At 39.6% G+C, this 13605-nt stretch overlaps 1 protein-coding gene across 6 annotated transcripts in view; it reads left to right on the top strand.

The window, feature by feature from the left end:
* Window positions 1-8248: 8248 nt before the first annotated feature.
* The window catches only part of ap3b2 (adaptor related protein complex 3 subunit beta 2), a 60015-nt gene continuing 54658 nt past the window's right edge, over window positions 8249-13605 (top strand). For 4 of the 6 annotated variants that reach the window (XM_086299368.1, XM_086299366.1, XM_086299367.1 and 1 more), the window contains exon 1: window positions 8249-8485. In XM_086299368.1, coding sequence (XP_086155494.1) covers window positions 8373-8485 — 113 coding nt within the window. In that variant the 5' untranslated portion in view covers window positions 8249-8372. The remainder of the gene's footprint in view (window positions 8486-13605) is intronic. The other 2 variants (XM_086299370.1, XM_086299369.1) reach the window with 1 other exon arrangement.

Raw genomic sequence — 13605 nt, 5'->3', positions numbered from 1 at the left:
ATTGTCGGGCATAAACCGGTCCGTGGCGCAAAAAAGGTTGGAGACCGCTGATTAAGAGGACCCGAGGGAAGCTCGGAAAGCTAAGCAGAAGTTATTTGGAGAGGAGAGTGACTGCTGTTGGTTGAAAAGAGAGGTAAAAAAACTTCAGTGGTGTTGCACACTATGTTATATTATTTTTTAAAGTCATTGTTAACCCTTTAAATCCGGTCAGAGCAGCACGCTCCGTGTTGTGTAACTATTTTTAAATCCCTGTAGAACCGGAACCGTGTAAGCTAGCGCAATAATTTGTTTTGCATATGAAACCGGAGGAGTTGTACTTACATCTGATGCCATCAGCTTGTCCTCGGTCACGGTTTCCTTCCACATATAGCTTTGCAAAAACTGCATAAAAAGCGCTTGCAGGAACAAAAACATAATACTCCAGAAACACGCTTTGCCGATCCATCAGCTGTTCGTAACACTTCCCACAGTGAAGTGATGCACATGCTGTTTTCTTTGCAAATTTGCATCATAGGATTGTTTTTTGTTTTTCCTGCAGTATATAAAAACTGTATCTCCAAAATAAAACTATGAAGACACTCAAAATAAATTTCCTGTTGTTGTAAACTATTTTTTGCAACTTTATTGTATTTAAAGTTTTGAGGGATAAACCTCTTAAATTTCTCCAAGTAGAAATATATGTAAACAAAACAAAAGCGATTTTCAATTTTTTTTGTAGTTTATTGCACTTTTTTGCAATTTATGTAATTACTATGGACTTAATGCATACATATTATTAAAATATGGGCTATAACAGTTGTATTGATGTATAGCAACTTGAAATGCTCCCACAAATGGCACTACAGCATGTAAAAAAAATAATATAAGCTCTGGTGGACTTGGTTCTATAGTAGGTCTTAAAGGGTTAAATAAATATCGTCAAATAATCGTGATCTCAATTTCAGTGAAAATAATCGTGATTATCATTTTTGCCATAATCGAGCAGCCCTAGTTTATGCCAATATTTTTTCATCGTTTTGATGGTCGCTGTAGTGGCTATATTAATTTCTTACAGTTCTCTCTTTCTCTTATATTTATTATAACCACACTATGGACGGATAGGCGACTGTTTTAATGTTGTCATACGCCATGGGCATAGCTGGACTGGCCATCGGGCATACCGGGCATTTGCCCGGTGGGCCGCTAGCGATTTTTTGTTTTTATGGGCCGATGGATTTTTTTCTTTTTTTTTGGAAGGGTATAAATAATGAAAGGTGTTGGATTGGCCAATTGGTCATGATCGACTCTGGGCTGGACCTATTACAGCCGAGGAGGTCGGATGCACCCTCCCCCTTGTTTAGCAATCTTATAGACGAGCTAAAGAAAATGGAGAACAAAAAAAGGAAAGGAGGTGCAGAAAAAATTAGGGCCAAAAAGAAACAAGCCCTTCAGGCAGACGCTGCCAAATGTGTAAAAATAACTGAATTGTTTGGCGGTAGCTATGGCATAGCTTCCACAGATTTAGCAACATCAGCAAGTGGTGGAGGCCAGCAGGTGGATAAGGGAAAGGGGAGGCAAGAGGAGGAGAGACCCGAGGCGGCCGCCGGTCATAGTGGCAGAGGAACTGAACTTCAGGTAAGAAGTTATGACCTGCTGTCTCTCTGTGTCAGATATAAGCCAAGTTTAGTTGGAGTTTGTTTTCGTTGTGCTGACTTTTTACAGTCGCTTAGAATAACTGGTACTGCGTACTAGCTAGCATGACGGAGTTTATATACTGCTGGGCGGGTGCTATGAAGTTACTGGTAGTAAATTTTATTTTATGCTTAAGGTTAGTTTCTCAAACTCCTCAAAATCTTAACAAATTGTGCCAATCCTTACATGTTGCACCAGGCTGATTTATCATCAAAAGTGGAGAAGTCTGTGACAGAGGAGACAAAAGAGCAGCAGAGAGAGATGGAGAGATGACTTTATGTCATCCATGAGGGATGCATTTGACATATGTTTCACATATTATAGCCCAACAAGTTACTTATAGCAATTTAAATACGAGCAATCAGTTTTTGGCAAATACCGGAAATCACTTTTTGGCAGACAATCACTTTTTGGCACAACACCGGCTATTGCAGTTAATAATACAACAGCTTCTTGCCATTTTTTGTGTTTCTTTTTATCGCTGTGTAACTGAGTTCAATTGACTATGTGCACGAGACAATGCTAACTTCCTGGTTTGAGACCGGATGTGGGGTTGTGCATTTCCGGTAGCTTTACTTTGCGGTCAATCGCTACTGCAAAGATATACTCCAAAATCATGTCCAAAACTCGAAAACGGAAAGATTGCGTTAAGTTACAAAGCGCAGAAGGTGGGAACACTCACCACTGTTGTGTCATAAAAAAATCTAATGGTCAATTTTGACATTTAAAGCGTTTAGATCGATCAGTTGTTTACATCACTCAACACAAGCAGAACTGCATTACTGCAGCAGAAGACACATCGTCCACATTCAGAATCACATCTTTGTATAGTGACGGGTCTTATGATTTAAACAGGCAAATGTTCAGCATTCAAACTACGGGTGAACAATAGTCAAACCAGATGTTTCCCTGTTATGTTGATATCAGCTAGTCAAGTAGACACCTACACAGCATGTTAACAAACCGTGAAAAAAGCCACACAAAAAATGAATGATTGCTGGTAACGGTTTCTATGCATTAGTATTTACGAAGGGTATGTTGTGACTTACCTTCAAAATTACAGCGGTCCCTCGGCGTTCATCCGCACCTGTTCATCCCGCCCTGCGCCGCCCCGGAAGCTCGCTGCGTCACCCCTCCTCTGCAGCTGGCCAGAGACCACACCCACGCCACAATGAGCTTTGTTTGATTAGATAAGCATCCGATGCTGAGACCACGAGACTGTAAAAACATGATTTTTGGGCTTCATTTCTGTACTGAACAGTCATTTTAAGATTAGTTAGTAAATAACAATTAGCTAATGTTGCTCATTAGACTAAAGTCATCTTACTTTGGTAATGTAAATATAATATGGTCAATATTAAAGTTATTCCATTAATCATTATTAGTTATATCAGCAGTGAACTTGAACTCTGTGTCAAATACTGAGCTTCAGTAAAGATTCAAGTTGTCTATTTAAATTTCCTTTCACCTTAAATCTTCACTCAAAGACAAGCATCTTTTACAGTGTATATATAGATATATTATATATAAGAGACAAATATTGTTCTATTATTATGTTGGCATTACTAGATTTGGCTCAATGCTTACATATATGTGTAAAAAGAGAATGTACGAGCTGTGATGACTGTTTCTGATAGAATGAAGAGTAGACTGATATATGAAATATTCCTTTATTGGGTGAGAAAATCAGACCATGTCATCACTGCTTTAAGTCATACAGAATAGATATCAGAGCCTTAAACAGGCTGACTTCTGCTAAATGGGTCAAACTGGGCAGAAAGCATACAAACACATAACATCCTTATGGAACATGATGTAACACAATAGATCAACTTACCTCAAAATATATAAAGCATATAAACAATTACAGAAATATGATACAACAAACACAGCAGTACTAATAATCCAAAATACCCAAAGCTTCATAGAACTGAAACAAACATTTATTTTTAGGTCCATTCTGCTGCTGATACATACTTTAGGTTTCTGAATATCAAACTTGTTGCTGCCTTTCATAGTGTGTAACTTGAAGGCCCTGAGTACTTTCTCCCACACTGAAAACACTGGAATCATAAAATTATTTGAACATTACCTAATAAGGCAGATTCAGGATCAACATGGTACCAGCTCACCTGAACAGTTGGCCAGGGGCTGATATCCAGAAACAGGTGAGAGACCCAGAGGTAGTGACAGAGTCGTTAGAGTTGTATTGATAAAAGGTGCTTAAAAGTGTTGGATACTTCAGGCCAAAAGAAAGAAGAACAGTTTTATTTGAATGTAAAATCAATCTGCTGTCACCTTCCTTTTATTTTACCTTTGTGTAACTGTGCTGTGAAGCTTCGCTGATCAGTAAACTTAATCATTGTCTGTAAATCATAATTCAAAAGAATAACTCAGGAGAACAAAGTCAAGCTATGTATGAATGTAGTTTTGCGCACGTTCTCCTCCCACTGATCACTTCCTCCTCCTAGTGGATAAATGATAGTATTGCAGCTTGTCTCATCACCATTTCAAGTGTAAAATCCTGAAGATTCCCAACAACATGGTTCAGTACCTGCATCCTGTTGGAGAACAGTATGTAAAACACACAAACACACAAGTGAACACAGCTGCTGAACATCTGCATCTTCATAAACTCGTTCTGTTATCTCACATCTGTCTCTTTGCATCTGTGTAGATGTGAGAGAAGATTTCTGAGAATTGCAGCGTTTTTTCATGTGATATGTGATAAAATTGAGACAAAAATGTGTTAGAAAAAGAAGACTTATTGACTTTTATTACTTATTGTTTGTGTTGCAGTGTGGGCATCTAAACCTGAACAGGAAGTTCAGAAAACCAAGAAGTTTTCCATGAGCCCAGCTCAGATAAAGCCATCATGTTCTTATTCATTTGTGACACAGAGAGCCAGGTGTTACTTACCTGCCTCACCTGCAGTCAGTGTGTGTGCAGCTGACAAACACAGAGACACTAAACAATACAAATCTACACCTCCCTGCATCCACATCCTCTTCTGCTGCACCCCTTCAGCTCCAGACAGAGACCACCTTTATCAGAAACACTGGTGAAGACCTGCTGCCAGTCAGTGCTGGAACATCATGTGCTTTCATTAATTTTACTGATCCTATGAAGCGTTCCAATAAAAACATTTTTTCAAACACTTTCAATCTTCTTTACTTTTGTATCAGTGTCCACTAGGTGTCAGTGAAACGCTAGATTAAAAACATTGTGGGTCTGTGGGTCGGTGCTCATATGATTTACTCATAGATATCATAAACTGTTTTTTTCATTCAAAAGATGCACAACTGATGTTTGTAGAGTGATTGATCACATGCTGGTTTCAGGCAGTTGAACTGCAGCACCTAAAGGCTACCTTTGCTAGAAAAAGAGGTCTCACTATTAGGTGTAACTAAGCCCCACATGATTGCTATTTAACAATTTTAAGTGGCTAGTAATTCCTTGTTCAGTTCCTAGTGTTTTCCTAGTTTCGGATATCTTCCTGTAAAATCCAACAATAAAGCTATTCTCTAGTTTAGTTCTGCTCAAAGTTAAAAAGGGGCGCACAGAACCAGGCTGAATGACAACAACTCACATACATCAAGGATCTAATAGAGAATTGCATCATACTACATCATTGTGATCAGATGGGGACAATGCAAAGTAAACTTATGCCTATGTTTTACCTAATGGGGTACAATGTTGCTATTGAGGGGTTGCTGCTGCTGATAGCGCTGGAGGGCAGGGCTGTGTTGGTCTGAGACTGTAGAAAGCCGGTCAGAGCAGCACGCTCCATTTTGCGTAACTATTTTTAAATCCCGGTAGCACTGCAACCACATAAGCTAGCGCAATAATTTTTTTTTGCATATGAAACCGGAGGAGTTGTACTTACATCTTATGCCATCAGCTTGTCCTAAGTCACAGTTTCGTTCCACATATAGCTTTGCAAAAACTGCATAAAAAGCACTTGCAGCAACAAAAACATACTATTCCAGAAACACGCTTTGCCGATCCAATCAGCTGTTTGTAACACTTCCTGCTCCATCAGCGCGAACTATCGCATGTCCGCCATGTCCTGCCCAAACCTGGAAGTGACAGCATTTTGCAGAAATGTAGTTTTTTACCATCAGGGCCTTATGAGCCTATACTGGTGTTTTTAAAAGTTATGTTTGACTTTATGACTTTCTGTGTCGTTTCTGGGATGCTTAGGACTCATATTGCACTGCTGGAAATAGTTTATTTTGATGCATATGCTGGGTTTTTTTGCAAATTTGCATTATAATATTTATTTTCGTTTTCCTGCAGTATATAAAAATTGGTGTATTTCAAAAATAAAACTATGAAGACAGTCAAAATAAATTCCCTGTGGTGGGAAACTATTTTGTGCAACTTTTTTGTATTTACAGTTTTGAGGGATAAGCCTCTTAAATTTCTCTAACTAGAAATATATGTTAAAAAAACAAAAACGATTTTCAATTTTTTTGTAGTTTATTGCACTTTTTTGCAATTTATGTAATTACTATGCACTTAATGCAGACATATTATTAAAATTGGGGCTATAATGGTTGTATTGATGTATATCAACTTGAAATGCTCCCAAAAATGGCACTACAGCATGTAAAAATATAATATAAGCTCTGGCGGACTTGGTTCTATGGTAGGTCTTAAAGGGTTAAAAAGTCCATAGGAGAGATGGTAGTTGATTAAACAAGTGTTATGAGATAATAATAAAATACAAAGATTGGTGACAGCACTTGGAACCGTAATGCAACAGATTAAAAAAATAAAATAAAGAAAATAAAGAAAAAGAAAACACTGTGGGGAATAAATTAGGCTCTGCCTGTGACTCACTCTTTGCCTCTCTTCCTCCTTCCATCTCATCTCATGCATCACTCTCCACTTGCTTTTCATCTGAGAAAAGGGCGCAATTTGTTATTGCTTTAATAGTAATAAAGTCATAATTAAGTAATGATGGAATGATGTTATAGAACCAAAACACTGCAATTGTGTTTATTATTGTTTTTATACTTAAATACCTCTGCAATGCAACAACTGGTACATGTGTTAATGTTACCTGTGCTCTTTTTAATTCAACTGGTGAGGGATCCACTGCCTTTAACAGCCTCACATAGCTACCTTTGTCACTGTTTTCTCCTCATGTCCTTAAAAATCTATACACATAAAACACATACATATGCACATACAGTGACATTTTTATATCTTCTCCAGAATACTGTATATACCATGGCCACAAGTTTGCATCATGGTGCTGATCCAGAATCCTTCTCTTGTTATTTATTCCTAGTGCTATAACAATAAAGTAATGAGAATGAAAAAATAAAGTAATACTAGCACGCTCTGCTGTCAAGGGTGAGCATTGGTTAATGGTTGTCATGTGACTGATACAAGCCAGATCTTTTTGTTTAGCAAAATTGTGATTAAAATGTTATTTTTGAGGGGCACAGGCGGGGCTCCACATGTACACAGACACATAAAAAAATACCTCAAGAAAAGGGCACTTGGGGCATCCATCAGGAAAGGGGCAGGTGCTCAAGCCCCCCGCATGTGCCTGTACCCAAACACCGCTGCACACTGAGTACACTCTTTCATAGGATCAGACAGAAAGGAGCTAGCTGAAGCAGTTAGGTAAAAACAAACTCACTGTATACAAGTCAGTGGATTTGATCTCTAGCTAGAAACCAGAGTGATGCACCTGGAACTGACAGTGTAAACTTACTGCAAGATACTGAAGATCATCATTCCTGGTTTTTCCAACAATTTGAAAAAAAATTATATCTCTGCTGGGTTGATTTTCTAACAATCCCACACATAAATCCTCACACAGATTGAAATACACACATGTGGACTGAGATTCACAGGCACAAATGCGTTTGCTACAATAATAGCCCCATGCAGCAGGTCCTATACTGTTAGGGACAGCCAGGCTACCATCAGGTCAAACTTTGAAGTCATAAATCCACCATGATTGTGAGCGACTAACCAGATTCACTTGTGTGTCATGACACTGAACTTTTCAACAACTTTAAAGTTAATGGCAATGTTTTCTTCCTGAATTGGTTTCACATCATTTTTTATTTATTTTCCAGCCTATGTCCATTTGATTTATTTCAGTTTATTTTGGAAGTACAGCCTGAGTGTGAGAGAGACCACTAGTTTTAGCAGTGTAGGGGAGAACGGGGCCGGTGAAAGACTATCTACTATACTCTACCACATAAGAAGTTGTGTGTGTGTGTTTTGATAATAACAGGTTTCTAGAGTTAATAGTTGAGATAATACAAATTTTCAACTGCCTGTTATATAAAAATGTATGAAAGAAAAAAAAATATACACACATATATATATATATATATATATATATATATATATATATATATATATATATATGTGTGTGTGTGTATATTTTTTTTTCTTTCATACATTTTTATATAACAGGCATATATATATATATATATATATATATATATATATATATATATATATATATATATATATATATATATCCGGGGGGATCCAGAAAAGTCACGTGACCTCATAACACCCCCCCGCCCCCCCGCCCCCCAGATAACGGCGGTGTGTATGCGCCTTTAAGAGCCGTGTATCCCGCTGCCTTCTGCACTGAATCGCCGTCGCTGCTGCTCTTTGAGAGCGACAAGAACAAAAACACAAACACACTGAAAGACACGGCTATGTCTGCCAGCTCCGCTTTTAACGATGAGAAGGGCGGCTCGTCCAGCGTGGGGGAGCCGGAGTACGGTCACGATCCGGCGAGCGGAGGGATTTTCTCCTCCGACTACAAAAGGTACGAGCTACCTGCCTCGGTGCTGCCTGTTACTGTTTCTGTTTGTCATATTGTGGGGAGGGGTGTTATGGGCCAGCTTATGGTGGGGGAGGGGCAGCCTTATGTCCGCTAACACGTACATAAAGTATGCTGTAACGTCAATAGATAATAGACAGCATGTTGAACTTTGTTGCTACAGGCCCGTGATTGAAAGCAGCGCCTTCGTTTTCTAGTTCTGAGTCTCGGGCTGTGATTTGGCCGCTATAAGGCTGCGGTGTGCGGCTCGCTGCTGTTTGTTGTTCGCTCCTGTTATTACATTTCTTTGCTCACGTGTGTGAGGCTTTTAAGGTTACGGTGTTTATACGTCATGTTTGTGAAGTGGGATGCGAAAGGCCTGTCACAGGGGGGATACGAGGCCTGAGCTCCAAGGTTTCAGCACCACCCCTGCTGGACAGCGGCAGCAGCTCAGCCTGGTGGCGGCACACAAGCCCGGACCGGAAGGAAGTTCCACATTACATGAAAATAAAACATCATGAGGTCATCACAAACAAAGCAAAACCAGCTAAATAATCATCAGTCATCAGTCCTGACTGCAACTACATTGAGTCGCATTTTTTCAGGAATATTGCATCCTGAACAACTGTGAAAAATGTGTTTAAAAATGTTTTTAAATAACATAGGGCATAATAACTGGTAATCTGGAAAACTTTGACCTTTATTGGGGCACACAAACAGGGAAAGAGGTACACACAGCTATACAGAGGCAGTCTGTGATTGCACATTAGACAATGAACTTGTTAATTAAGCCATTTTTAATTTAATGGTATACACCTGTTTCCTGGTCAGCATGCTCCAGCTCCTTCTACATGTTTATTTAATTTAAGGTTAGTGTTTAAAGTTACAGTGAGTAATTTTTTCACATTTTTAATTGAAAATAAAAAGAATGTATTCATCACAGTTACTTATTGTCAGCAGATTAGAGCAGGGGTGGGGGAACTCCAGGTCTCATGGGCCGGTGTCCTGCAGGTTTTAGATGTGTCTTTGATTCGACACAGCTGATTGCGGGGGTGGCTGTAGCTCAGTTGGTAGAGCAAGTCAGTTACTGATTGGAAGGTTGGTGGTGATGCCAAATATCCTAATCCCCAGTTGTTCTCCAATGCATCCATCGGAGCGTGAATGTGTGTGAATGTTAGCTAAACAGCACTAAAGTAAAGAGGGTTATAGAAGAAAGTGCTTGTATGAATGGAGGTGATTGGGTGAATGTGGCATGTTGTATAGAGTGCTCTGAGTACTCTATGAGAGTAGATAAGCGCTATATAAATGGCTAAATTACCTCCTCAGCTTTCTCTCTGAGTTTGTTCACCAGTGTCCAAGTCCAACAACGTTAGATCCACTTTAACGAAAGTTTCACTAATACCAGCTAACAACATCTTATAGAGGCTCATAGCTTAAAGCATTTAGTCATTTAACAATAGTTTTTTTCTTTGTTTGTTTTGTTTGTTTTTATTGAAACTACTGCTTAACTACAGACAAATTTCAGAAAGTTATTATTTACAAAATAATTTTTTTCACTAGCATGCAAAGTCAAATTGTCATGCGTGAAAAATATCTGATGAGATGGGATTAAACGGTGCAATAGAAATGACAATTTAACACACCGTGCACTCCTACAGTTTTATTTTTGCTTTTTACGACTTTTCCCTCCATGAAAGCCTGATGGGGTATTGTTCTCATTCTGCCAGGGCAGCAACGACACACTGTAGGAGTTTCAAATTGATAACATAGGTGTATCTGCTAAAAATCTCAGATAAGTTTGCATCTCAGTGAACTTGTCCTCAAGGTTATAGGTCACAGGTCAAGCTTTCTGAGAATCTTGAGAATGCAATAACTCAAGAAAGAAGTCACCTAGGATTTTGAAATTAATACCTATGTGTATCTACTTGGAGGCTGAAGAGTACCACTGGCTGCTGAGAGTATTTTTCATTTTGGACATGATGAGCACAAAGGTGACACATTAGTGCAGTGGTTAGCACTGTTGTGTCACAGCAAAGACATCCTGGACTCAAATTCACTGGCCAGCTGGGGCCTTCCTGTGTGGAGTTTGTATTTTATCCAGGTGCCTCTGTGGGTTCCCCCTGGCTTCCTCCCACAGATCCAAGACAGACATGTTAGCTTAGACTAGGTCACTTGGATCCTAAATTGGATGTGAGTATGAATGTCAGTGTGAATGAATTGGCATTGCTAATTTCACTAACGTATACCTCCTCTGTCCCTTTGCCTGTGAACGAGATATCAATCTCAGTATGGCATGCTAAAGGGTCTATCAATCTGTAAAATGCATCTGGAGGCGAGAAGAAAGAGGAAGCTTGCTGCAGGAGCTATAATCGAGGGTGGGCAAGCGTACCTGCAGCATGTACATGAGTCGTAACCCCTAGCTGCAATGTACAAACCACTGCAAGAGGAAGACTCATTGAATAACTTGTTTTCAATGTTTCCATTATTTAAGCTGATCAAACTGCTTCTGTGTTGGATTAGAAAAGGTAAATCTTTCACATTGTGCCATGTGGGTCCTAAATATAAAAAACTCCAACATGCACTATTAAATCTGATAGCGTGAACGGCAACAGTAGTCGGGTTTTAAATAAAACAATTCATGATGCGGTTGTGCCACGCATCAAACTCTGCAATGCTTTTAAAATGAGGCTCCAACGCAAAGGATGTCTCATTTATTAAATCCCTGTTACCTTGGTTTCTCTCTCCTCGTGTCTCTTCTGCTTCTCCTCTACTCACATCTTTGGTGAAAAGGGACAGAGGCACAAGGAGAGGAACTGAGGATACAAGATACGATACAAGAAATGAGGATATTGTATCTGTGTTAACCCTGACTGGCGACTTGTTGCTCCAATGGAAAGGGCAGTAAGCATAAGAAGACTGTGTGGGTGAAGCAAGAACATTCCCCGCTCAGTTTCTAATGCCTTCAGCGTCACCATAATTCACCAGCAGAGGGAGCCATGTGTCTATAGATGGCAGAATTTCAGGCTCTGAACTGACTTTGGATGTGGAGGAGGAGGAGGAGGTTTTGTCTCGAGTTTGTCTGGCAAACATTAGTCATTAGTGCAAAACTACTTGTGATTAAATGCCACCCTCTTTACTGTTTTTCCAGTGTAGGCTGGATATTGTTGATATAGAGATGTGTGTGTGTGCAGAAGTCAAAATTTGCTCAGTGAAGGTGGGTTAACCGGTTTGTCTGCAAACATAATGGTGGAAGCACACTAACACGACCTTCACTGTTGTTGCCTTGGAGACACGTTGGATGTGAAACGTTGCTTCGGTCCTCAGATCGTGCCAATCTTTTTGTATATTATCATCCAGAGAAAAGATCGGCTTTCTTCCGTTTAAAAGTGTACACTGTCCTTCAGCACGTAAGACAAATAAATTATGACTTTGAAAGGACCAGAGACTGATGCAGGTGACTATTTGTTTGCAAGACTTAATGAAAAAGGCCTTGGCTTCTTTTTTTTATTATTATCGTAGGTCAGTGTTCTTAAACAATAAAATCAAAGGTTTTGGGTGCCAGTTTAGCTCAGTTGGATGTGCAGGTGCCCACATACTACATGGTTAAGAGCTGCCGGCCTGGGTTCAAGTCTGACCTGTGGCCCTTTGCTGCATGTCTCTCTTTCCTGGTCAGTCTTCACTGTATCTGTCTAGTAAAGTCAGAGAAAGTCAAGTCTTACAGTGGGGCAAAAAAGTATTTAGTCAGCCACCGATTGTGCAAGTTCCCCCACCTAAAATGATGACAGAGGTCAGTAATTTGCACCAGAGGTACACTTCAACTGTGAGAGACAGAATGTGAAAAAAAAATCCATGAATCCACATGGTAGGATTTGTAAAGAATTTATTCGTAAATTAGGGTGGAAAATAAGTATTTGGTCAATAACAAAAATACAACTCAATACTTTGTAACATAACCTTTGTTGGCAATAACAGAGGTCAAACGTTTACTATAGGTCTTTACCAGGTTTGCACACACAGTAGCTGGTATTTTGGCCCATTCCTCCATGCAGATCTTCTCGAGAGCAGTGATGTTTTGGGGCTGTCGCCGAGCAACACGGACTTTCAACTCCCGCCACAGATTTTCTATGGGGTTGAGGTCTGGAGACTGGCTAGGCCACTCCAGGACTTTCAAATGCTTCTTACGGAGCCACTCCTTTGTTGCCCGGGCGGTGTGTTTTGGATCATTGTCATGTTGGAAGACCCAGCCTCGTTTCATCTTCAAAGTTCTCACTGATGGAAGGAGGTTTTGGCTCAAAATCTCACGATACATGGCCCCATTCATTCTGTCCTTAACACGGATCAGTCGTCCTGTCCCCTTGGCAGAAAAACAGCCCCATAGCATGATGTTTCCACCCCCATGCTTCACAGTAGGTATGGTGTTCTTGGGATGCAACTCAGTATTCTTCTTCCTCCAAACACGACGAGTTGAGTTTATACCAAAAAGTTCTACTTTGGTTTCATCTGACCACATGACATTCTCCCAATCCTCTGCTGTATCATCCATGTGCTCTCTGGCAAACTTCAGACGGGCCTGGACATGCACTGGCTTCAGCAGCGGAACACGTCTGGCACTGCGGGATTTGATTGAAAATATAAGAGAAAGAGAGAACTTTAAGAATTTAATATAGCCACTACAGTGTCCATCAAAACGATGAAAAAATATTGCCGTAAACAGTTTATTTTGCGACACCACGAAACAAATGATAGCGTAAAATGAAACGATAGATGTTTTTATATCGTCATCCGATATATATCGTTATATCGAACAGCCCTATTGTCAAGCCATGTTTTCATTGATGTATACTGAGTGGAGGTCATCAAATGCCATCTTTATGACAGAAAGAGTGAAATAGTTAAACTAAGATATGAACATGATATCTTCACAAAGAAAAAAAAGTGAGTTACCTAAAATGTGACGTTGTAAAACACAACCAGGTTGTGTTAATATGCTCACCTTATATCCACAAAGTGTTGTCTTTAAAGTTTTTGTTCAAACTGAACAGTGTTAAATATTATTGTTTGCATTTACTAGTCTGTACTATACTGTACTACTGGCTCTGAATGGGCTTCTGGGATTTGACTTGGCT

The sequence above is a fragment of the Aulonocara sp. 'chitande type north' Nkhata Bay genome, linkage group LG7 (assembly GCF_057382095.1).
Source record: "Aulonocara sp. 'chitande type north' Nkhata Bay isolate Kocher_YH1m ecotype deep benthic linkage group LG7, A_spYH_male_GT1.1, whole genome shotgun sequence".
In the NCBI taxonomy this organism is placed as follows: domain Eukaryota; kingdom Metazoa; phylum Chordata; class Actinopteri; order Cichliformes; family Cichlidae; genus Aulonocara; species Aulonocara sp. 'chitande type north' Nkhata Bay.
This window is presented reverse-complemented; position numbering and strand designations above follow the sequence as displayed.